This window comes from Pelophylax lessonae (genome assembly GCF_965119305.1).
Source record: "Pelophylax lessonae genome assembly, chromosome: 1".
NCBI classification, from domain to species: Eukaryota; Metazoa; Chordata; class Amphibia; order Anura; family Ranidae; genus Pelophylax; species Pelophylax lessonae.
Genome location: NC_138768.1, coordinates 614862205 through 614885987, shown reverse-complemented (window position 1 = coordinate 614885987; position 23783 = coordinate 614862205). Strand labels below are relative to the sequence as shown.

The window sequence follows — 23783 nt, the reverse complement described above, 5'->3', positions numbered from 1 at the left end:
TAAAGCTGGCTACACGTTATACAGTTTTTTTTTTTATTTACAATTTTCTTTAGATTTACCTTCAACTATATAGTGCACGGACCTGCCTGATTGCATACAATTTGAATGTGTTTAGGTTTGACCTCAAAATATGTGGTTTTGGTAAATCTAAAGGAAAATTGTATAATGTGTAGCCAGCTTAACAGTCTGCTTCTCTAATGTTTTTGCAAAAACCACACTGATACTTGGGGTGATCTTTGTATAGACTGAGGATAGCTGGATCACGCTACTCCTCCTGTCTGCATTTAACACTAGAAAAACAACATTCTACACGGGATTCCAAGAGACAAATAAATACTTGTAGCGTTCATTAAGATTCCTTCCACAAAGAATGACAGCTTAGGCTAATGCAAAGATGGCATTATCTACCTGTTTTTGCACAAGCTTTCCACTTTTGTATGTCATTAGCATTCTACTTCGACACTATTAGGTGTAAATGTAATTTCTAGGTTTCAAAAGAATGTTACAGTTTTGGTTTATTTTGACGTTATGTACAATTTACATGATCATGCACTTACAGAAGAATGTTAGGGAGCTGAGATTTGACAGCTTAGCTAAACCTAGAAGCTAACTGACCAGCCCAAAATGTAGTAGAGGTTTTATCAGCAGAGATGACTCAATTCTGTCATGGACTAGAAGCTGCTTCATCATTTAGACAATTAAAGCATAACATAGGTTTCAAATCTAATATTTGTTTAGTACATGCACACATCCTGATCTACTTTTATGTACTGTACAAATCAAGTAGATGCAGTTTATTGAATGGTCACTGCTGAAAGGAGGGTTTGAGGAATGTTATTGAAGCAAAGCATTTGTATAGAGTGTGTGTGTGTGTGTGTGTGTAGCTTTGTAAGAAGGGTTTATTACTTGAAACCTCTACATGGATGTGTCAGCTGTTTCTATCCAGGCCTAAGGCCTGCCAAAGAGAATCGTAATGAAAATGTAGTGAAACTGGGGGAATGAGGCGGTGCTTTGGCATACCCCCCCCTCCCCCCACAAAGCTGTTAGGCAAAAAGCCTTTGTTTCTTCGGGAACTGGCTTAACAATCCCGATAAGGGGGGGGGGGGGTGGTTATGTCCTCCAACACGCTTTTATCCTGCTTGGTATTAGGGGACCAAAGTTTCAGGGGGACCTGCAATATTTTTTAGGTCTAAAAGTGCCATATCAGATGAGATTTGAGATTATCATGTGGTAGTATTTTTGTATTTCTTTATTTAAGAGGTTCACCAAAGCATACAGTAAATACAGTTATCTTAAACAGATAGAACTGAGGTAGGTAATACTGGTAACATATATTTATACTAAAATATCTAAAAGCATAGCAAGCAAAGTTGCATTACATGTTATTCAATACCCTATGAGCCCTACCGCTCATGGGGAAAGCATTATCCTGTAAACCCTGAGTGTTCAGTGAAAAACTCATTTTCTGGACCTAAAGGACAGAGTAAACCCTAAAGGCAGGGAAAGGAGAGGATAGGAGTCTAATCAGAAATCAAACAAAGAACTAGAATACATTCAGATGAGGTACTTGCAAATGTTAAAGTGGTTCTAAAGGCAGAAGTTTTTTTTTTTTTGGCTTAATGCATTCTATGCATTAGGATAAAAATCCTTCTGTGTGCAGCAGCCCCCCTCAGTTCCCCTAATATTTACCTAAATCCCCATCTTGATCTAGCAATGTTGCATGAGAGCCTCGGCCGTCCAGGACTCTCTCTCCTGATTGGCTGAGACACAGCAGGGGGCAACATTGGCTCCCGCAAAGTCAGTGAGCCAATGTTGAGAGAGAGGGGCTTGGAGTAGGAAAAAATTATGGGGATTAGGGACTAAGGAAGGAGAGGCCTCTACTACAAAAATCTTTCTTATGTGTATTCTAGATACTCAGTGGAGTATTTAAATTCCAGTAGAACCATCTTGCTGTGTGTTCTTCCAACTTATTCCTAAATGCAGAAGCTAGGTTTTGCATAGTCAGTATATCATTCGCGTTGCCTGTCTGTGTTTAATAGATGGACCAGCAGTGGTTTATTGTAGTGTTTCCTGGACAGCGCTGTCAAGTTTATTAGGACATTGACAGGGTTAGAAAGAGAAATATCATTAAGTTGTGTTACTTAGTTAATCTGTTGCCAAAAGGGCACAACATGGGGCATTACCAGAAAACATGTAATAGGGTCCCTGTATAGGTATTGCAATAAGAACATAAGTCACTCTGTTGTGGAAAAAGTTCAGCAAGGACAGACAACATCCTATACCATCAGGTCATAATCCCGTAAGTGATCTCTTGGTATTTGCTACAAATAGAGGCTTTATGTCCAAAAAAACAAGATCCTATCTTTCTGGCTGTCTGTAAATGTGTTTTGCAGATCCCTCTCCCATTTGTGAAGGTATGTCAGGTCTGGATAGGAATTCATACTCACCATGTGAAAGCATTTTTTGATCTCTCAGAGTAAAACATTTTGGCCAGGAAATGTAATCTTGCCATTTTAACACCAGATTCTCAAAGACGGTTCACTGGGTTAAAATGCAGCATATGGTGTGAAGAAGGCTATAGGCAAACACCAGAGTCAGGGCTTGATTTATAGGGGCAAAAGAGACAATTGCCCTGGGGCCCTCCTGACAGAAAGGGCCCCCTATTTACAAAAATTATATAAAACAATATTAAAAATTTATAAAATAATAAAAAAATAAATAATAATAAAATAATATAAAATGTGTAATAAAAAACATACTTTCTTTTATTAAATGCATTATGGGAAGTAATAGATTGCAGGCCATCATCTGTAAAATTCTGGACTGGTATATTGTATTGCTTTTCAAAAAGGAATTTTGGTGGCTCAAGCAAATCACACATGGAGTGCTATGACTGTGTGTGTGCGGGCATGTGTGAGTATTACACAGTTTGGCAGTGATTCATCCATGTTGCAGGTATATTGCTGTGCATCAAAAATAGTTTTCTGTGCTATAAAAGGATAATACATCTTCTGAGGCTAATATCTGACACATCAGGTTGGTTTGGTGTCTAGCGTCTTTGCACCTCTCTCCACCAATCTATAAAACATTTGCATTACAACACATTACGTTTATGAATAATGGCAAAATTAAAAAACAATCCAGTGCAATTTTTTTGGCACAGATCAACTCACTTAACCAAACATTAGAACACTGGACTTTATAGATTAAGTACCGTATTTATTGTATAACACCCACGTACACCACGCACAGGCATATAACACGCACCTTAATTTTATGGAGGAATTTTCAGGAAAAAAACGTACATTTTAAATAAAGAACTTTGAAGCAAAATAAGGGTCAGTGCCCATCAATGCAGCCTTATCAGTGCCCATCTGCAGCCTACCAGTGCCCATCAATGCAGCCTCATCATTTCCCATCATTGCAGCCTGATCTGTGCCCATATGCAGCCTCACCAATGCCCATCATTTCTGCCTGATCTGTGCCCATATGCGGCCTCACCATTGCCCATCATTGCAGCCTGATCCATGCCCATATGCAGCCTTGCCATTGCCCATCATTGCAGCCTGATCTGTGCCAGATTACATAGAGGGATCTCCCATTTACTCGGTGCTAGCAGTCACACACAGTCCCGCCTCCTTGGCCAGCTCTTATGATAGTCGTGAACTCTGGTCCAATGCCGGGACATGTGACATCTATACTAAAAGGCGGTCCAGGAGGAGGGACTGTGTGTGACTGCGAGCACAGGAGATCTCAGGTTTGTGTAATGCGGCGGCGCCCCCAGCCAGGTACAATATCGGCGTATAACACGCACACACAATTTGCCCCCTATTTTCAGATAAATACGGTAATATGCAGAAAGCTCTCTCTGAAAAAGTACCTCCATCAGCATGTTTAAAGAGTATGTCTAGTCAAAACTTTTTTCTTCATTTTGAATAGGTTATGGATAGAACCTCTGTCAGCTTTTTTTTTACTGTAATCCAGGGCTCTGTTAGAGAGATTTAACCTAATTTTCTGTCCTGCTGTAGCATTTTACCAAACAGGAAGTGAAGGTAACTCTCCAACAAAAACACAGACAGAAATAAAAAAATATTTTTCTTAGTAGAGCTGGGTAAGGCTAGAACCCATGTCTGATATGTATTTCTAACAAAAAGTAAAAATGAATCTGCCAAGCCACTGCTAAGATGCCCAGATACAACTTTATTTCAATAAAAGTCAGGGGGAAAGTCCAAAAAATAGCCAACATGTTTTGGGGGTCCAAAGACACCCCTTTAATCAGGGCTAGAAAAAAACACAATTACGTCTCCATATCAATACAACATTAACACAATATTCCCTGATAAGGGTCATAGTTAAAACCAAATACCCAATAGACAATAGTATTGGATGTAAAAATATTAATGTTGGGTAACATTAAATGGATAATCAATATACAACAACCTAAGACAAATGTGATAATATGAATAATAAACCATAGTGTTGTAGTTCATCAATAGGGTAAGAAACAGTAATAATGAAAATAATAGTAATATTATTAACAAATAATGAATTTAGATGGACCCTCTAATGAATATACTATATATATATATATATATATATATATATATATATATATATACACAGTATCTCACAAAAGTGAGTACACCCCTCACATTTTTGTAAATATTTTATTGTATCTTTTCATGTGACAACATTGAACAAATTACACTTTGCTACAATGTAAAGTAGTGAGTGTACAGCTTGTATAATAGTGTAAATTTGCTGTCCCCTCAAAATAACTCAACACACAGCCATTAATGTTTAAACCGCTGGCAACAAAAGTGAGTACACCCCTAAGTGAAAATGTCCAAATTGGGCCCAATCAGCCATTTTCCCTCCCTGGTATCATGTGACTCATTAGTGTTACAAGGTCTCAGGTGTAAATGGGGAGCAGGTGTGTTAAATTTGGTGTTATCTCTCTCACTCTCTCATATGGTCATTGGAAGTTCAACATGGCACCTCATGGCAAAGAACTCTCTGTGGATCTGAAAAAAAAATGGATTTTTGTAAGAACTTACCGTAAAATCCTTTTCTCTTAAGCTCATTGACAGACGTAGTCTTCTTGATTCTCAAGAGCTGGGTTATGTTGTCTCCGCAGGAGTAGGACTAGGCAGAATGACAAAACGTTCTGGCTCCACCCTAGGGGGCAGTCCCTGAGGGTATATCCTCCCTCTCTCTGCTACAGGGAATCAGTTCTGTTTAAAGCAGTACAGAGAATTTAACCCAACCCAACTCAATGATAGAGGGGCGGGTACTACGTCTGTCAATGAGCTTAAGAGAAAAGGATTTTACGGTAAGTTCTTACAAAAATCCATTTTTCTCTATCGCTCATTGACAGACGTAGTCTTCTTGATTCTCAAGAGCTGGGACATCCAGAAGCAGTGCCACAAATGAGGGGTGGGATTGACAAAATCAAATCCAATCTAGTAGGCCCAACCGGTGCCAAACTAGAAGTTTTAAAGGCTCATTATAAACAAAGAATGAGACTAAAAGAAAAAATTTTCCAACGGAAAAAAACCCTCGAGGTAGACCACTGGTCTCCTCAAATTGCGGCCTGCAAAACCTTGCGGCCAAATGAGGCATCAGACGATGCCATTACATCAATTTTATAATGTTTAGAGAAGGTATGCACCGACGACCAGGTAGCCGCCTTGCACACCTGGACCACTGACGCCTGATGGCGAAAGGCCCATGACGCACTAAGTGCCCGAGTGGAGTGCGCCTTAACAGGGAACGGGGGCTCCCGACCCTTAATAGAATAAGCCTGTACTACCGTCTGTCTGATCCATCTGGAAATGGTCGCGGCAGATGCAGGCAACCCCTTTTTGGGTCCATCTGGGATCACAAAAAGTGAATCCGTCTTGCGAAACGAGTCTGTCGTTTTCAAGTATACCCTGATCGCCCGGACCACATCCAAGGAGTGTAACGCAAACTCCCGAGGATGACTGGGCTTAGGACACAGGGAAGGTAATACAATCTCTTCATTCAGATGAAATTCTGAAACCACTTTTGGTAGGAAGGATGGATTCGGACGAAGAACCACCTTATCTCTATGAACCACCAGATATGGTGAACGACAAGATAATGCGGCCAGTTCTGACACCCTGCGTGCAGAAGTAATAGCCACCAAGAAGGCCACCTTCTGGGACAACGTGGGTAGAGGAATCTCCCTAATATCTTCAAAGGGAGGTTTCTGAAGAACCGACAACACTAAATTAAGATCCCAGGGGGGTAACGGCGCGTGCACTGGCGGAGCCAGATGTCGCACCCCCTGGATGAAGTTCCGCACCAAGGAATGAGTAGCCAAAGGCTTCTGAAAGAAGATGGCTAATGCTGAGACCTGACCCTTGATAGTACTCAAGGCCAGTTTCTGCTCAACCCCTTGTTGCAGAAAAGCCAATATTCGACTAATCGAATAAGACCGAGGACGGAACCCCAAAGGTTCACACCATGCAATGTAGGACTTCCATGTGCGATGATAAATCTTTCTGGAAGTCGCTTTCCTTGCTTCAACTAGAGTAGGAATAACTGAAGCTGACAAACCTTTGTCCTTCAGCACCTGGGTCTCAATAGCCAGGCCGTTAAAGCCAGCGATCGTAAAGCAGGATGGAAGATCGGTCCCTGAGACAGTAGATCCTCCCTGAGAGGAAGTCTCCATGGGACGTCCGCCACCAGTCTGACCATGTCGGCGTACCAAGCTCGACGAGGCCAGTCCGGAGCTACCAGGATCACTGGGATTCCTTCCTCCTCTACCCTGCGAAGAAGTCTTGGCAGTAACGCGAGAGGAGGGAAGGCATATATTAGCTGGTATTGCCCCCACGGGGCGATCAGTGCGTCTGCGGTTTCTGCTAGAGGATCGCGGGAGCGAGCCACGAATCTCTGAACTTTCCTGTTGAATCGTGATGCCAACAGATCCACATCTGGGGTGCCCCACCGTAGGCACAACTGGTGGAAAACGTCTGGATGGAGGGACCATTCCCCCTGATCCAGGGTCTGACGGCTGAGATAATCTGCCTGCCAATTCTCCACCCCCGGAATGAACACCGCAGAGATTGCTGGAACAAATCGTTCCGCCCAGCGAAGAATGCAAGCCACTTCTTTGGCCGCTCGGACACTCTTGGTGCCCCCCTGATGATTGACATAAGCCACGGCCGTGGCATTGTCCGACTGGATCCGAACCGGGCTGCCCTGGAGCTGCTCGGTCCAGTGAATCAGACAAAGTCTGATCGCTCTCAGTTCCAATACATTTATCGGTAATCTGGATTCTTCCGGGGACCAAAGTCCCTGGACAGATAATTGACCGAGAATTCCTCCCCATCCGGATAGACTGGCATCCGTGGTCACTATCGTCCAATATATTGGCAGAAATGACTTTCCCTGGCTGAGCATTGGAGACCGAAGCCACCAAACCAGAGACTCTCTGGTCTGTTTGCTCAATCGGATCTGATTGTCCAGGGATTCCGGATTCCGATTCCATCTGAGGAGAATCTCTTGCTGAAGAATTCGGGTATGGGACTGGGCAAATGGGACTGCTTCGAATGAAGCCACCATCAACCCCAGAACCCTCATGCAAGTCCGAAGGGAAGACCAGCTGTTGGACAGTAACAACTGGACTGCTGATTGAATCTTTCGGAGTTTCCCAACCGGAAGGAACACTCTTGTCCTGACTGTCTAGAATTAGACCCAGATATTCGAGCCTCTGGGTGGGAACCAGAAAAGACTTTTGCTGGTTCACCAGCCACCCGAATTCCTGTAAAGAAATCATAGTAATTTCTATGTTTTGTAGCAAGGTCTGAGGAGACTCTGCATGAAGCAGAAGATCGTCTAGGTAACCTAGAATCGATATACCTCTTTGGCGCAGAAGTGCCAACATTGGGGCCAACACCTTTGTGAAGACCCGCGGAGCCGTGGCGAGACCGAAAGGTAACGCCACAAACTGATAGTGGTTCTCCTCTACGGAAAAGCGTAGAAAACGCTGATGTCCTGCGAAAATGGGAATGTGAAGATAGGCGTCCTTGATGTCTATGGACGCTAGGACATCCCCTGGATGCAGGAAGGCTGCTACCGTGCGAATGGACTCCATTCTGAATCTTCTTATGTTGACGAAAGAATTGAGTGCTCTTAAGTCCAGAATTGGACGCACTTTGCCCTCTTTCCTGGGTATTGTAAACAGGTTTGAATAAAACCCTTGAAACCGTTCTGTCCAAGGAACGTGGACTACCACTCCTTGTTGTAGTAGATCTGTGACTGCTCTCCGCAGATCTTCTAGACGATCCGGAGATAGTCAGATATTGGAAGGGAAGAATCGCGCCGGTGGGAGAGATCGAAACTCGATCTTGTACCCTGACTTTATGACTTCGCAAACCCATTTGTCCGGGATTCTGGAAAGCCATGGATCCGGGAACCGGCGAAGACGTCCCCCCACCCCAGTTATGGGTGGGGGCGCACCTTCAGGCTTTGGATGGTTTATCTTCAGGTCTGGAGGGGGCGGGCTTTTGCTTGCCCGACCAACGACCCCTGACGCCTCCTGCAGGAGCTTTGGAGGACTTAGTTTTTTCACCCGCTGGACTAAAAAACCTCTTGTGAGCAGAAAAAGAAGGCCCTCGTCTTTGACGAGTTCCTCTACCTTTAAAATTTTGCGGTAAAAAGGTGCTTTTTCCACCGGTGAGATCCTTAATGATCTCATCTAAGTTGGCTCCAAATAGACGCTCTCCTGAAAAGGGGATATTAGCCAATGCTTTTTTGGAACCTTGGTCGGCTATCCAACCTTTTAGCCACAGTGTACGCCTGAGAACCACTGCTGAGACTGATGCTCGCGCCATTAATGGAGTGGCGTCTAACGCCGCATCACACACAAACTGTAACCCCTGTATCATTTGTTCCAACAAATCTGATACCGCCTGAGGGACTTCTTCTAAGTCCCGGCGTAACCACTTGGTCCATTCAGTTACAGCCTGCGAAACCAGACCAATAGCAATTATTGGCCTGAAAGCTGATCCAATCAAGGAAAACATGGTGCGAGACATAGCTTCTATCTTGCGATCCACTGGATCTTTAAAAGACGGAGCGTCTTCTAAAGGAATAACCGTGGCTTTATTCAATCTAGCAATTGGTGAATCCACCACAGGTGGTTCTGTCCATTTCTTAATAAGGGTTTCCTCAAACGGATAACGCCTGTCAATGCGTTTAGAAATATTAAAAGTGCGTTTTGGCAGACGCCATTCTTCATCGATTGGATTGCCAAAACATTTGGGCAATGGAAAAACCTTTGCTACTTTGATGCGCTTTTTAGTCCCAAAGGGGATCTCAGTTTCAGCTATTTCTGATGGAATACCCTGTAACCTTAAAGTCTCTTGAACAGATACAATGAGTGCGTTTACCAATGCTTCCTCTCGGGCTATGGCTGATGCCGAAACATCCTCCTCACTGTCTGAAGAGACAGGACCCGAGACACCAATACCAGATGAAGTACCTGCAACTGCAGAAATAGGCTCAGAGTCTGAATCCGAGGTTTCAGATAATAAGGGGTTAGGCGGGGGTCGCTTTCTTGCGCCCTGTCCCTGACAAGCCACTTCCACCCGGGACACAAAAGTTTCCATAATAGCTGACAAAGATTCAATTGTCAATGGGGTGCTGGAGGATCCCGCAGACCCCTCGAGGGGATCCGGAGGAGATACATGAGTGGCAGGGTCCATGTTAATACAGGACACTTTTGCCAGCAAAAACAAAAAAACTTTTTCTCTTTTTTTTTTGTGTGTCTCCCCCTAGCGCAATAGCGCCCCTCAGAGTACCTGCTTCTCGATCCCAGAGAGAGAGAGAGGGACCCCCAAGGCTCACCAACCGATGCAGTGCAGTTTCCAATAAACTGCAGCCAGCGTCTGTCTTACACAGACTGGAAGGAGCGGTTTGCTTTTTCCCGGGCAGAAGGCGTGGCTCCACCCCCTGTGTACGCCTTCCGGCGTTCCCAGCCCTCCACGAGGAAGCTGGGCTCACAAAACATGGCCGCCCCCATAGAAGAGACATAAGACTCCAAAAACATGGCGGCCGGCGTGACCTGAGGACATATATGCATTCGTTCTACGGCAAAATGGCGGCGGACCGCCGATATCGTCTTCCCAGCACATCCACCTGCACTCTGCTGAGAGGTGACATATGGATCTACAGAGATACACTGCACATAAGGTAGGATTATACCTCCTATGTCTACTGTAATGTTACAGTCTGCTGGGTAGAGTGTTAGCTCTTGAACCAAGTCCACTTCCCACAAACACATGCTGTATTACAAGGGGGACTTGTAAGTATCAGATATATACTGACCATGTATGGAGGGGCCCATAATATATACTGCCTCATAAATGAGGAAAAAAGGGAACGTTTACTCACCATACCGAACCGACAGGCACCCTCTCTTCACAATACCCTCTCCACCGGGGTGGGGGTTTGTGGACGCCTCGACTCTTCTGGTACCTGGCGTCCAAGCGAGCTTTTAACTCGCAAAGTCAGTCCCTTTACTGGGACTCCGTCGCGGCCGACTCAGCGCACTGGTCTGCACGCGCTTTTAGGCAGAAACCGGGGTGACCACTGGATCTCAACATCCAGCCCGTCGCCCGGCCCCGCATACTTACTTGAATATGTCGCGGCCGACCAAGCGCAATGCCATGGTCTGCACGCGCTCGTAGGCCGGCTGGGGTGACCACAAGTGTCGCCCAGTCCGGCATTTTTGCTTGAAGATCTCACAGGAAAAAAACACTGGAGAAAACTACCTAAAAAATGTCTTTTTCTTAAAGAAAAAAAGTCTTGCCAGGACCAAAAGATCCCAGCAAGGAACTTAGGTCCTTACTCCTGACTAGACAGAAAAAAACTGATTCCCTGTAGCAGAGAGAGGGAGGATATACCCTCAGGGACTGCCCCCTAGGGTGGAGCCAGAACGTTTTGTCATTCTGCCTAGTCCTACTCCTGCGGAGACAACATAACCCAGCTCTTGAGAATCAAGAAGACTACGTCTGTCAATGAGCGATAGAGAAATAATTGTTGCTCTACATAAAGATGGCCTAGGCTATAAGAAGATTGCCAAGACCCTAAAACTGAGCTGCAATACCATACAGGGGTTTAACAGAACTGGTTCCACTCAGAACAGGCCTCGCAATGGTTGACCAAAGAAGTTGAGTGCACGTGCTCAGCGTCATATCCAGAGGTTGTCTTTGGGAAATAGATGTATGAGTGCTGTCAGCATTGCTGCAGAAGTTGAAGGGGTGGGGGGTCAGCCTGTCAGTGCTCAGACCATAAGTCGCACACTGCATCAAATTGGTCTGCCTGGCTGTTATCCCAGAAGGAAGCCTCTAAATATAATGCACAAGAAGGCCCGCAAACAGTTTGCTGAAGACAAGTAGACTAAGGACATGGATTACAAGAACCATGTCCTGTGGTCTGATGAGACCAAGATAAATGTATTTGGCTCAGATGGTGTCAAGCGTGTGTGGCAGCAACTAGGTAAGGAGCACAAAGGTAAATGTGTCTTGCCCACAGTTAAGCATGGTGGTGGGAGTGTCATGGTCTGGGGCTGCATCAGTGCTGTCGGCACTGGGGAGCTACAGTTCATTGAGGGGTACATGAATGCCAACATGTACTGTGACATACTGGAGCAGAGCATGATCCCCTCCCTTTGGAGACTGAGCCGCAGGGCAGTATTCCAACATGATAATGACCGCAAACACACCTCCATGATGACCACTGTCTTGCTAAAGAAGCTGAGGGTAAAGGTGATGGACTGGCCAAGCATGTCTCCAAACCTAAACCCTATTGAGCATCTGTGAGGCATCCTCAAACAGAAGGTGGAGGAGCGCAAGGTATCTAACATCCACCAGTTTCGTGACATTGTCATGGAGGAGAGGGAGAGGACTTGGAGATTTTCCCTCACTCCCTGTCTGGTGAAATCATTGTGAGCAAGACAGGAAGTGAGGGTAAATCTTTTTAAGAGGAGCCCTGGAGATTAATAAAAACTGACAGGCATTCCAAACCTTCATTCTTTCCAAAAATTAGAAAAAGCTTTTGTCTTGACATATACTTCAAGAACTCCTGCACACAGATGTATGCATATTTGTGATCGAAGCTGCGTATAGCCACATACAGAGGTATCCTTTAATCCATTGGTACAAGCAGCTGTACATAACCCTTATATCTACCTGGTGCTAAAATATGTCACTTCTTTACACAGTATGTGTCCCAATATGCCTTTGCGCATGAGCTCTAGCTTTTAAGATAATAATCTTGTACAGTGTTAAAAGCGTAAGCACTGGTCCCAGTCAAAACAATGTCACCTACTTGCATTCTAGGCAGAACTATCCCTAAATACTGCCCTAAAGCACATCTTTAATGACATTAGTGATGACTGGGCTCATTAACAGATAGAAACTAGACCCAGGTGGCAGAAAACCACAACTGGTCTGACTGATAAAAAAAAAAAAAGTAAAATCTCCAAACACAACAGTATATCCATGGTGAGAGCATTATGACTTTGTCCTGTTGAGAATAATCCCACAAATGACAGTTTTCTTTAGTAAATTTCTCAGCTCGGACAGATAACAGTGACAAAGGCTCGAATTTCTACATTCCAGACTGCTGTCCTCAACGTTAGGCTGTTGTCCTTTTACTAACAGTGGAATTGCACTCAGACTTTAACAACAGCTGGGGGAGAGGATGGCACGGCAGAAGCCCCTGTAATCCTCATTGTCATCATGTCATTCATGTTCCCTATTTAAGTAGTAACTAGAGGCAAGAGTGATAACATAGACAGAAGGCATTGTTACCACTGGCCACTAAGTTTTAAGGCCATTTGGAAAACATGCTGACCCCATAAACATGACACATGACAACATAATTATGCTAGGAGGGCAGATTGAAGCTTACCATGTCATGACACTATGCTTTCTTAAATAGTCCCAGTGGCTAATATGGGCGTTCAGCACTGGCAGAGGCGACGTCAGTTTGAAAAAAAAATGAGCGTATTACTAAAAATGACCACTAAGCTGATGTCTATTTTCATTTTATAGAGTCAGCCCCAGAACACTGCGTCCAAACCTATTGTGAGCCATTGTGATATACGACCTGGGAGAGTGATGAAGCTCTATAGTGATTATCTATGACATATTTTAGATGCCTCCGGCAGATCTTGGCTTTCTTCTTGTTACTAAAAGAAAATATTGAATATGAACCGTCGGCAGGCTCTATCAGCAGTTTTCAGAAGCTCCTTTGAAAAGATGTTGAAAGATTTACACAATAGATTTCATGAAAATCACACTGCCTGTCTTTAGTTTTATACCCAAGATCATACCGATACTCGACGTATTTAAGATTTGTGGAAGGAATTACAGGCCAAAAAAGACAAAAGTCTGTTTTGTCCTTGAGCAGGAGAAAAAGAAAAAGTTATGGGTGTGCAAAGAAAGACAGATGTTAGACCAGCTAAACTGTGATTCATAAGATCCATGTAGAGCTAGTGCCATTCAACAGCTTTTGAGCCTCCTATTTAAGATGCAAATCCTCTCCAACTAAAACTGTAATCTCAAGTTCAAATTTTGCATATAAAATTAGGGAAACCTAATTAATTTAGTAGTTAAATAATTAAAAATCTGTTTTGTTTCCCCATAATAAAACTATATATACATATATATACTGTATATATATATATATATATATATATATATATATATATATATGTATATGTGTGTGTGTGTGTGTGTGTATATATATATATATATATATATATATATATATATATATATCTATATCTATATATATAGATATAGATATATCTATATATATATATATATATATTTTTTTTTTTTTTGCTGAAGACTACATGTGACTATTTAGTTATGTAGCTATACTATGCATATAACCCATGGAACACTTATAACATGGCTGTATAATACTTTAATGCTTTTTTGTTGAAATTAAATGGAAACTCCATTTTACAGCTGTACCTTCATAAACTCCAAAGTGGATATTTAGAGTGGCTGGGAGGTGTGCCTTGTCTCCAGACTACTCCCCCACACAACAAGTCACCCACAGATAGACGTAAGTTCAAAATTGAAGGTTGGAAGAAATTAAGGACTGGTCTTTATAGGTTGGTTGGTTGGTGGGAAGGAGTTATCTGAAGCCAAATCTGTTTTTTCATTTTTGACAGATTAAGACATGGTAATACACCTGTTTTTGCCATCTGTGTCCAGTTTGCCAGATTTCCAGTCACTTTCTGTCCAGTTTGAAAATATATATTGGAGCTAAAAGAAAAGGTGAAATTAAGGTGGATATTGGTAGTTTTATAAGGATTCAGTTGGTCTTAAAAAGGTTTGGAAGCTCCATTCAAATATTCTAGGTCTGTTCTCGTGCCAAAAATGGACTTTCATCAGCATGATTACTTTGTTTTCTTTATTACAATAAGAATAATATAGACAATTGTGTTTACACAAATAATTATCAAATACAAAAAAGGGAAAGACACACATATATATATATATATATATATATATATATATATATATATATATATATATATATATACACACTAATTATAAATAAATTAAGTTATTCATTTTTCTTCTTTCAAGCAAATTTCCCCTAAGAAGCCGAATAAGTAAATTTGAGATTTAGCAAAATCAACAAAAAACTATATCAATTTATCTGAAATCACTCTGCATATCCCTTAAAGTAAGAGGAAATCTTTAAGTGAGTAATGAAATCCCGCTTTGAACAGTTGTCACTGTAACAAGCATCTCCACTGGAAGATTTTCTCTATGTTCCTGTTCTGATGACAATTTTTGAATTTTGCCTATATTTTGTTCCCAGTCACTCAGTGGTCACTAAGACTGATAGAGAGAATGAATCTACCTAACCAAAACACAGACAGCAATATAAATCAGATAAAGATACTAATTGCTCAATCGTATTTAAAAAAAACTTTTGGCTTTAGGTGTTATTTAATTCTAGGCTTTTCCAGCAGCTTTAAATTTGTTTAAAAAATGTATGGTTTGCGGTTTAAGAAGCTTCGCTTTGAGTACCAAAATTGATAGAAAATGACTTCTGGTGGGCACTATAGTGGTTTGAATCAAATTCAATCACAATTTCAATTGTTTGGGTTACTGAATAAATACAACCATGGGTTACAGATTGTTGTGGTTGAAAATTGCTGTTTAATTGCCCCAACCACTAACAAAATTAAAAAGTGTATGTATGGCCAGCATTCATCCCGCAGCTGAAGCGGCCTCCTTAAATTTAAAAGTATTGATTTAGCTATACCCCTGAATCAGAGCTTGAGAGTACATGATTTGATGTTTATATTGGAAAAACTTCCCATGATGGATCTGACTGTAATATTCACGACATAATGAATAGTGCTATCCATTCCTAAAGATGTTATATCTTCCCCTCCAATGCTTTTAGCATTGCATGCAGCAAAAAGGATAGCCAATGCTAAACAAGTGGAAGAAGACCTAGTGTCCTCCAGTGCTCATGTATATAAGGTTCATATACTGTTAATGCTGGACAAAGAGAGCCATTTGAATTTATGAATAAAAGAGACAGTGTAAAAAGTAACAGTAATAAGAAAACTGTATTTATGTAAAGTGACAGATCACATCTCTGTTTACTGTAGTAGGATCAGTAAAATATGAATTCCCATTTGTTTACTGCACTCTGCATGTTGGTGTTTGTAGAGATGTTTAGTTTGCAGAACAAGTAATATCTTTAAAGTGACAATAAAGGTTAACTAAAAAAAAAATAAAAAAACATGTTATACTTACCTGCTCTGTGCAATTATTTTACACGAAGCAACTCTGAGCCTCCTCTTCTCAGGTTCCACGCCGGTGCTCCTGGCTTCTGTTCTTCAGCCAGTGCCCCCAAAAGCAAACTGCTTGCTCTAGGGGCACTGGTGCGCGCTCACTCCCAAGCCCCGCTTAATGCACCCTAATGACGCACAGAGCCGCGGCTCAGCACCGCCCCTGTTATCTCCTCATTGGCTCACTGGCTGTGATTGACAGTAGCAGGAGCCAATGGCTGTCTCAGCCAATGAGGAATGAGAGACCCAGAAGAAGGTCAGCTCTCGTACACATCAATGGATTGAGAGGGAGCTCAGCTGAGCATTAGGGGGGCTGGGGGGGCCGCTGCATACAGAAGGTTTTTTTTTACCTTCATGCATAAAATGCATGGAGGTAAAAAACCTTGAGCCTTTAAAACCACCTCCTGAAGTTTTCTTAGGTGTATGACATCATTTGCCTAGGCATGGGACCCAGGGAGTAACTCATGAAATGTAAAAGAAATAGTTTAAAACAAATAAATGTAATATGCCTTCCTATCTATTTACTAAGGCTAGCAACATAAAATTGTCAAACAGGATATACATTTTATATGAATGGTGCACTTGTCCAAAGTGATGACTTTGTACAAGTGCACCATTCATATAAAATTTATATCCTGAGTAATAGTGGTTGAGTTCACTTTAGAAATCGTTGCAGCAATTCAATGATACTGTAGAGTATGTGGATACAAAAGTTTTTACATAGCAGTGCATAAGTATTTTGCATAATTTAAAAAAAAAATTGTCAATGTTGATTGAAAGAGCGAAGTTCTGATTTAAAGCCCAAATCAGGGAAATCTGCAAATTCTTCCTTGCAGTGGGTTGCGCCCGCACTGCAGGGGTTACCAACCCCATTCTCCATTCCCTCCGGCAGCTGGCGCTCACCTATGCTCTAGTGGAGGACCATCCCTCGGCTTTATCACATCCAGTGCAGGGCAGTTGACCTTACATCAGTTTTGATGACTTCAGAACCTTAGATCACTGGAGCATAAGGGAGAAGGCACTGCTGGAACAACTCTAGCAGCGTAAAGAAGCAGAGAATCGGGTAAGTAAGGCCCCTTTCACACTTGTGCAACCTAAAAGTTGTGTGATTTTGCCGCATTCTTTTTGCAACGATTTTGCCACAATTTTCACTGGACTTTGAGCAATGCCAGTGTAATCTAGAGGTCTATAGACCTCAAAACACATCAAAGTCGGACCAAGGTAGTGCAGGGACTACTTTGAAGTTGTTGCAACTTGAAGTCGCACAGATATGAACGGTTCCTCATTGGAAATCATGGAGTACAACTTGTCATGTGACTTTGCAGCCCAGGTCATAGGACAAGTCACACAAGCGTGAAAGGGGCCTAAATCTTCTTTTCCATGCCTGATAGACTTAGCAATTAACGCTTAAGAATTTTCAGATTTCTCAAGGTTTAGCTTAAAAATGTAAAAATGGTACTTTAACATTAATGGAAATGCCAAAAGCTGTTTACTCTTTTCAAGAATTGCAGAAAGTATTTACTGTGAAAGTATGCATTAATTCCTTAAATGTCAGTGCCCCAGCTTTGAAATTCTCCTTATATGACATCTTTGTTTTCTGATCAAATGATTGATGTGGGTTTTTATTACAACATGACATAACTATTTGTGCTATTTTGCACTGAAGATGTTTATGCAGTTGAAATAGTCTGAATCTCACAATTCAAATGTAAGCCTATGCTTTTCATTTGTGTCACATAGATAGTCACTCATATTTTATAAACATTTGCCCGTAATCTAAAGCCATATTTTTTACAGCCGTCACTAAATGGAAGTCTTTTTGTGCAAGCACTGCTAATAAAAAATAGAAAATAAAATGTTTTCTCGTAAATGTCATTGATTTGCAATACTTGTGTGATATCTACTGTTCGTCTGCATGAGCGTTGTATAATACAAGCAGTATTAGAGCCTACAGATGATGCAATAAAATAAATAACTTTTTTTTTTAAATAAAATATGTTTTCCATCCTAAAGCTGGCCATGCATTATTCAACTATCTTGTACAATTTTCCTTTAGGTTTACCAAAACCATATAAAATGAGGTCAAACCGAAACACTTTCAAATTGTATTATTATTATTATTCAGAATTTATATAGCGCCAACAGTTTATGCAGCGCTTTACAATATAAAAGGGAGAAAATGCAGTTACAATACAATAAAATACAAGAGGATTAAGAGGGCCCTGCTTTGTATGCAATCAGGCAGGTCCTTGCACTACATAGTTGAACGTAAATCTAAAGGATATTGAATAAGAAAATTATATAATATATGGCCAGCTTAACTGCTTGCCGACCGCCCACAGTAATATTACTGCGGCAGTGCGGCTCCCCTGCATCCAGTCACGTAGTACTACGTGACTGAAGTGCATGTGATTCCGGCGGCGGGCCGTGGGAGGAGAGGCAGCGATCGCCGTCTTCCTCCCACGATCGTCCGGGAAACGGAGAGAAGACCCGCCTGCTTATGTAAACAAAGCAGGCAGATCTTCTCACAGACAGGCAGGGGCAGATCAGCAGTTTCAGCTATGCTGAAACTGCGATCTCAGTGCCTGTCACAGAACCCCCCCCCCCCACACACACACACCAGTAAGCATTAGGCATACATTTAACCCCTTGATCACCCCCAGTATTAACTCCTTCCCTCCCAGTGTCATTATTACAGTAACAGTGCATATTTTTAGCACTGATTAATGTAGTAATGTCACTGGCCCCCCCCAAAAGTGTCAAAAATGTCAGTTAGGGGTCCGATCTGTCCGCCACAATGTGGCAGTCCCGCAAAAAATCGCAGATTGCCGCCATTACTGGTAAAACAAAAAAAAAAACAATAAAAATGACATAAATCTTTCCCGTAGTTAGTTGACGCAATAACTTTTGCGCAAACCAATCAAAATACGCTTATTGTGATTTTTTTTTTTTTACCAAAAATATGTAGCAGAAAAAAAATTGGCCTAAAATGTTAAAAAATTTTGATTTTTAAATTTTTTTTGAGAATGTTATATAGCAGAATGTGAAAAAAATATATATTTTTTTTTTTCAAAATTGTGACTCTTTTTTTGTTTATAGCGCAAAAAATAAAAATCGTACAGGTGATCAAATACCACCAAAAGAAAGCTCTATTTGGGAGAAAAAAATTACTTAGATTTTATTTGGGTACAGCGTCGCACGACCGGGCAATTGTCCGTTAAAATAACGCAGGGCCGAATCGCAAAATAGGGCCTGGTCAGGAAGGGGGCAAATCCTTCCGGGGCTGAAGTGGTTAAGTTACCCTTTAATGATGCTGATCTTTTGCAGCCTCTTTGCTGCAACTTCATATCTAATTGCATGTACTCAAGTGATGGCTGCATTGCATTTCAAGGCAGGTTTCCTGATGTAAACTATGCCTTTTTAATGTATGCGGAAATGACCACTTGTGTTCCATAGTAAAAGCCCGGTGATAAAGAACAACTGGGACAGAAAAAGAACATTGTCACCCCATAACTGAATGTGTCTGATCAAGGCCCTTCATGGCAAGATCATCAGACAATTAAAAATATTGAAAATGACTTCTGAAATGACATAAACATGGTAACGTTTTTTATAAGTAATTGGGATTACATATACTTCATATCTGGGCCTGTTCAACTAATCTGTAGAATTACCTTTGCTTGTTTTTTTAAACACAAACTGTTTAATTCACAGACCTGTATAGACCTGTAAGTCAAAGTTTGCCGATGGCCAAAACTTTTTTTTTTACACTTATGTATTGAGTGGGGAAGGATTAGAACTTTTGTTTGGTTTTTATGCCATTGGAGGCTTTATTGGAGAGATTCCTTGCCTGTCTCTCCTTCAGAGTCTGACTGCTGCTGCAGCTGGATGGAGCTAGGTGGTGCACTCACTGGTACTTCTGTTTGGGGCAATTGTGCCCAGGGACAAATGCTTGGAATGCAGGCTGCTTGTGTTCTGGGCATACATTTCCTAAACGTGCATACCTGTAGATGCACTGCCTAGACCCATCCAGCTGCAGCAGCTGTCAGCCTCTTATAGAGGGCTGGACAGGGCACCTGTGCACTATGACTGCAGTTTAACACCGGAGCCTTATGTGCTGGGCAAAACACTCAGTGTGCATGGGGCCTTAGCTCATAGCTCCCAACTGTCCCAGATTTCGAGGAACTGTCCCTGCCCTGCCCCATGCCGAACATGTTTTGCTAAGAAAACATTTATTGACGTTGGGGTTAATTTACCAAAACTGGAGAGTGCAAAATCTGGTGCAACTCTGCATAGAAAGCAATCATCTTTCAGTTTTTTGCCAAAGCTTAACTGAACAAGCTGAATTTAGAAACTGATTGGCTACTATGCATAGCTGCACCAGATTTTGCACTCCCCAGAGCTCCCGTTCACATTAGTGCGATTTGACCTGCCATTTGACATGTCAAATCACATGACAAATCGCAGCCTATTGCCAACAATAGTACCGTTGCAATCGGTGCGATGCCGACTTTACGGCTCCGCACCAATTTCCAAAAGTATTTCCTGCACTACTTTGTGCGACCTAATAAGACATCTTATGTGAAAGACATCTGTGTGCATGAACCCACAAAGATGTCTTTCAAGTCGCCCTCGAAGTCATGCGGCTTTGAGTTCAGATAAAGTTGCGCGATTTCAAAGCTGCGTTCAATGTGAACAAGGGCTTAGTAAATCAACCTCTATGTCTACCACTGGTTGAAAAAGTAAAAATTAGTTTTCAAGCAATTTTTTAACAGTTTTTTATAGGTTAGTAAATGCTTGAAAAGTGTGTTTGTCTCATAGGGGTTGGTTTACTAAAACTGGTGCACTCAGAATCTGGTGCAGCTGTGCATGGTAGCCAATCAGCTTCTAACTTCAGGTTTAACAAAAAAAAACCTGGAAGCTGAATGGTTTATATGAAGAGCTGCACTGAATTCTGTATGAAACCAGTTTTAGTAATTCTCCACCATAGTGTATAGGGACTGTTTATAAAGAGTAAAAAAAAAGACATAATTTATTTGCCTAAATCTGCTTTATTCATTTGCTCAGTTTGCCTGCCATTTATAAAGCTGTAAAGAGACAGAAATCCAAGAATTGTGAATATATTTGGGTAAACAACAGTTGCAAATAACATGACAATAAGTGGTGAATAAGTAACTTATAATTTATTAGTCCCAAGAATACAAACTCACATTTCCTACTGAAATCTCTATCTAATAATAACTACACATTAATTACATGATTATAAAACAGTTATAATCTCTAATAGTTATAAAATGCCCCCCACTTCCCCCAACCTTTGTTCCCCAATGTAAAATTAGCACTGTTCAATAGGAAATTATATATATATATATATATATATATATATATATATATATATATTACATATGTGTTACTTACCCTTTTTATTTCTTTGAGGAAATAAAGAATAAATGTAACATGACATCAGAAATATCCTGGTTGTATGCTGTATTGTGGTATACATTGCCATTTTCACCATTCGATCCTAGCACTTTGCAGGGAAAAGAAAAATGTAAGTCTCAAATAATGTGAAAAACCCCTAAAAACCAGTTAAAAGGAAAATGGTCAACATCAAGTTAATAACCAGTGAATATTGATCAATATCTTTCCTTTGGACCTTTTATAAATGAGCCCCTTGGTATATCAATGGTCCAATCACAGCATGCGCTGTTGCTGTAACTAATAGGAGGAACATTTGTTAATATTTTCTATCCTTTGAACTCCTAAAATCACTTAATCTAAAAGTTAAGGGCTACTTAAAATGGTTTGAAATTAGCAATGCACCTCAACAGCCGGAGTTCTAAATTTGGCCTGTGCTATCAACGGTTTGTTCCTAAGTGTACCTGGAAAATTGTGACCTGACAGCTTACATTGATGAGCTTGGTAAGGAAGAACACTTTTCCATTCATAAAAAGGTGTCAGAGTGGTGATGTGTGAGAGCAGACTGCATGTGCATCATTTGTTCAATAAAGACTTTAGGAAACGGAGCCGTGGAAAAACTGCTAATGCCTCTGAAACAACAGCAGGTAGTCCGGGATTAACTTAATCTTCGCCCAAATATGTTTTTATTTACAGTGTATTCAGGTGTATCCTTTATGAGGGTTTTTCTTTTGTGAGCTTATCATGTCATTACACTGTGGGTCCTGTGCACGTTCTCCCTAAATAGACAATAATGCGCCAGTGAGTCATTGTTTTTCTGCGCGCTCATAACTACATTGCAGTCCTAATCTTTTATAGTGTTAGAAGGATGGAATTAGAAGAACCACTTTGTTTTGATACCCTTCATGGATTGAATTGTATTTCTGGCCCAGACATAAAGAATGGAAAAGGGGAAGAGAACTGCTTTAGATGCCTTGATGTAGCATAATGGAAGCTTTACTGTGCTGACAATCTAATCTGAGAATACTTGTGATGTGTCCAGATATCCTGGCTTGGCACCACTGCCTGTAGAGGGAGTGTCCTCGTTCATCTTCTTTGAAGGCCTGGGCTTAAGTACTGGCTCATGTTCAAAGTGGAGAGCGTTCGCTTGTTAGAAGTGTAACACTCTTTTATTCAGCCTTTAGTTTAAACTTAGTCTATGCTTATCGTTAAACACGCACCAAATTATGGGACAGTCGACTCGCACCTGACTATAATAAAACATAATTCTGCTCTCAAGCTGTCTATATTTACCTCCTGATCCTATTATGCCCATAATGCCCCTTATTATAAGAACAATAATAAAAAAAGAGAGCCAAAGTGTGAAGCTTGGTAATGACTAACCTAATGACTGTGTAATTAGTTTAAGATGAAGTTTTGATAGTTCTTTGTGTTGCAGCCATTGCAGACATCACGTCGGAACCTAGAAAAGGCATAGCTGCTAGCGACGGAGCTACACTTAATCAGTCCTTCCCTCCTGGCCCTCTGAGTACCTTGTTTTATGGGAAAGTTTCGAAAGAGAATGCCCATGGCAGCAATGAGTTAGTTGCTGAAATATTTTTATCAGGTAAAGTATATTTCAATTTCTTGTTTTTTATATATATATACACATATATATATATTCTATAGGAATTAACTTTGCCATAAATTTATTAACACAACAGAATCCTATAGTTATTGGACCAAATTACTTAACTGATACTGTTCTGGTTGTTTGAATTGGAACAGTTATCTTTACATTTTCTTTATGACATTATGTTTTTTCCTACCTTTTCTTCTTACTTGTATTTTGAAATCATTTTATTCTCTGAAATTGCAAGTATTGTATTCCTAGAGATTTTGATTTATACTATGTATCAATAAGAATTTTCGAGTGTGTTTACTAGGCCACTCACAATTATTCATCTCAGGTATCTTTTGTTATCTCACATAGTGTAGATCAACGTATGGATGTAAGGTTTCACGTGTATACATGTATACTTTGTTTTACATGCTTACTGGTTTAGCTATGTTTTACATGTATGCTGTGCTTCACATGTTTCACATGTATACTTGCTTCATAATAAGTTCATAAATATGTATGTATTATTAATACTTTTCAATAAACGTTTGTAATAAAAAAAAATGTATTAACACAAAAGAGAATGCTGCATTTACAGCTTTAAAGTTCAAATCTGGATTATGCTTTTTAATTACACTTTTTTAAAACATATTAAAAATGCGTTAATAATGAACAAATTAAAATGAGTTGAATACTTTTCTATAGTGATATTATTATTATAATTATTATTATTATTCAACATATTGATAAACAAAAATATCAGTAAATTGTTAAATTTCGTTCATTTTCTGAAAGTGTCCTAGTTAGCATTGCTTAACATCTATTCATTTTATTTTATTATGTAACCTTTTTTTAATTTTTTTATTAGGGGGTTATAACCTCTGTCTGGTTTTACTG

General features: G+C 40.8%; 1 protein-coding gene across 3 annotated transcripts in view; it reads left to right on the top strand.

The window, feature by feature from the left end:
- Window positions 1–23783, top strand: part of EGF (epidermal growth factor) — a 213013-nt gene that overhangs the window by 135866 nt on the left and 53364 nt on the right. For all 3 annotated transcript variants that reach the window (XM_082254307.1, XM_082254306.1, XM_082254308.1), the window contains one exon: window positions 22725–22892. In XM_082254307.1, the coding sequence (XP_082110433.1) occupies window positions 22725–22892 (168 nt within the window). The remainder of the gene's footprint in view (window positions 1–22724; window positions 22893–23783) is intronic.